At 41.7% G+C, this 2,901-nt stretch overlaps 1 protein-coding gene across 1 annotated transcript; it reads left to right on the top strand.

Annotated features, from left to right (window-relative positions):
- Positions 1-1,745, top strand: Rps29 (ribosomal protein S29). Its single transcript, XM_047542501.1, has 3 exons — positions 1-151; positions 398-497; positions 1,648-1,745. The coding sequence occupies exons 1-3, from the start codon at positions 90-92 to the stop codon at positions 1,654-1,656; spliced, it is 171 nt and encodes a 56-aa protein (XP_047398457.1). The 5' UTR covers positions 1-89; the 3' UTR covers positions 1,657-1,745.
- The last annotated feature ends 1,156 nt before the right edge of the window (positions 1,746-2,901 follow it).

The following is a 2,901-nucleotide window of genomic DNA, read 5'->3' as shown; positions in this document are numbered from 1 at the left end:
TCTGGGTAAAATGTGCCCCGAAAAGAACTTGAAGAGCGCATGCGTATCCCAGCTCGCTCCTTTTGCCTCGTTGCACCCTTGAAAGCGACATGGGTCACCAACAGCTCTACTGGAGCCACCCGCGAAAATTCGGCCAGGGTTCTCGCTCTTGGTAAGAATTAGATTGTTTTAGGGGAGGGCTACTTTGGGTCGGCAGGCTGGTGATAAATCCCAGGTAGACGAACCCATGGGCCGCGCGTGGGCCAGACCGAATCGGAGCTGCTGCCGACGCCATTACGTGCGGGCGATGCGGCCGCGCTGATCGCTGGGCGGGTGGTAGCCCTCGGAGTGCGGAGTCGTACCTTTTTTTTTTTTTTAACCTACAAAATATGCTCTCTATCTTTTTATCCCTTTGCAGCCGCGTATGCTCAAACCGGCACGGTCTGATCCGGAAATACGGCCTTAACATGTGCCGGCAGTGTTTCCGTCAGTACGCGAAGGATATAGGCTTCATTAAGGTACGCGGCCTCGGACGCCATACTCCGTGCTTCTGAACTGAGAGTGGTGGTAGTTCTCTATTGTGATGAGCACTAGGCTGTGTCCCGGCTTTAGTTAGCAAGGCTAGTGGTCAGGTTTACTTATCGGCCTTATGAAGTACCCGGACAATTTAAAATCGAATGTGTGTTAATAACTGAACCGGAATAGTTGATTGCGCCCTACACTGGACTGGCTGAACGTAAGGTTGAGGCCAGATAGATTTAGGGTCTGGCATTTAACCTAGTTGTATGCCTTGATGAAGTTAAAAATAGATTCTTTGTTGGTGTGTTTAGTGTATGTAAGTCGTTAGTGTGAGATCTCTAATGGGGCAGAGATAGAAAGTTGTCTTTGAACTCAGAGTTGGCCGGGCGAGGTGGCACGCGCCTGTAATCCCAGCGGCTGGGGAGGCTGAGGCAGGAGGATCGTGCTTCAGCAACAGCGAGGCACCAAACAACTCAGTGAGACCCTGTCTCTAAATAAAATACAAAATAGGGCTGGGGATGTGGCTTCAGTAGTTAAGTGCCCCTGAGTTCCATCTCTGATACCCCTCTCCCCCCAAAAAAAACTTAACAGTATTGACCAAATAAGTAATCACTGTGTGCTTAGTGTTACAGTGTAGAAGTTTGAATAACTCAGTGGGACCATGTATTTCACGACTATGAGAATGAAGGGGCTGGGAATGTAGCTCTTGTGGAAGCTTACCTTGCATGCTGAAGGTCCTAGGTTCCATCCTGAATACAGTAAAAAGTGTAATAAAAGAGAATGAACTAGCTCACCCACTAGCTCTGTTACCCGATTTTATCAGAGGTTAAGATGAACTGTATTTACAATAATAACTGCCCTCAGCATCTGGTAAAGATCATTTTTTGTAGGGTTTTGTATTGGAAAATACTTCTTTGAGGGAAGGAATGAGAATACCAGTACTAAAATCCAGTCTTAAAATGGAGTCAAGTTATGGAGCAGCTTGTAGTAGGTATCCAGTAAATGCTTATATTAAGGGACCTAGAACTTAGTAATACATTTGTGTAGGCTGTATTTCCAGTTAAGTATTCTGTGATGAGCCAGTTTTTGTGAGAATCAGGTTGAGATTTAAAGCATTTTAAAATAATTTCCTGTGTGCTTTCTTTTCAGTTGGACTAAGTGATCTTCCTCGAATGGATTGCCCAAGACAGCCTCCCAATGAAAGAACATGCTAGTTCTTTGTACATAAAATAAAATTCTAAAAACTTCAATTTGTGTTTTAATGTAAATAGAATTGTTAATTGGTTACAGAAATCTCCTTTTCAAAAAAAAATTAAGATGTCTTATTTTCATGGGTCATGTGAAAGTATTCATACTGAACTTTGGTAAAAGTTTGTTTTTATACCTTGAAAAAATGTTTTATTGAGGCAAATAGTCTCAAATAATTGACTTCCTGCAGGGAGCTGGAAAGTAAAAACTTGAAAAGGGATTTTGGGAAAGAAGGCCATCACAAAACCTGCATTTGCAACAAGTTTTAGTCCTAGCTTTGAGGTCATTTCATAGATGAAAACTTGTTAAATTATATATTTGTATACTGAAAGGAGCAGGGGATGACTGGTTAATGTGTGTAGATACATGGTTGAAAGGAGTAATCTTGGAGCATTTTGATTGGTGGGGGTGCTGGTTGTATAACATATTAAGTGGCGTTGAAAGGCATTTACTGAGGGCTCAAAAATGGAAGGGTAGGTACAGTGGTGGCTTTAACACGTTGATAGTGTAGGTGAGGCTACTGGGAATGAAAGACTGTTCCTGAAAGTTGTCTTTGACTTGGTAAAAGAAAGTGTGGGTGACTCAGATCCTGTTAGAGATGGAAAGTCTTGTCTACTTATTCAGTCTATACCTGAACAGGAGCCCTAGGTAATTATGAATATCCAGGTTTTGAGAAGCATTGTTCTACGTGTATTGCCAGGCACTGGGATTCTGTACTGAACAAAATTTACATACTAGTGGAGAGCTGCATGGTAATAGGCATTCTAAGAATGGTAAATCATAAATTTTATGTACATGTGTATATATATATATATATATATGTCTGCCTGCGTAAGGGCTGGGCTAATAACTTGTTAGGCATAAGTTCGTTGCATAGATCCTGTGGTGGAGAGTTCCCAGATGGGGTCTTTAAGAACAGTAAAAAGTGGTAATTGTGAGGAAGTTATCCAGAATTGATATATCAGCCTTGTAGGCCTTGATTAGAATTAAAATGAGAACTTTAATTTGGAGTGATGGGATTTTTAAAAGTTCACTGACTCTTGTAATAAAATAGGTTTTGTGGGACTGGTGAAAAAGGAATCCAAACTTGTAGGCAAGTGATTTTGGTTTGGACTTGATTAGGTGGGAGTGATTAAAGTAATCACTAAGTGGTTT

This window comes from Sciurus carolinensis, chromosome 2 (assembly GCF_902686445.1).
Source record: "Sciurus carolinensis chromosome 2, mSciCar1.2, whole genome shotgun sequence".
Classification (NCBI taxonomy): Eukaryota; Metazoa; Chordata; class Mammalia; order Rodentia; family Sciuridae; genus Sciurus; species Sciurus carolinensis.
Note: the sequence above shows the minus strand (reverse complement) of the source record. Positions and strands in the feature narration are given on the sequence as shown.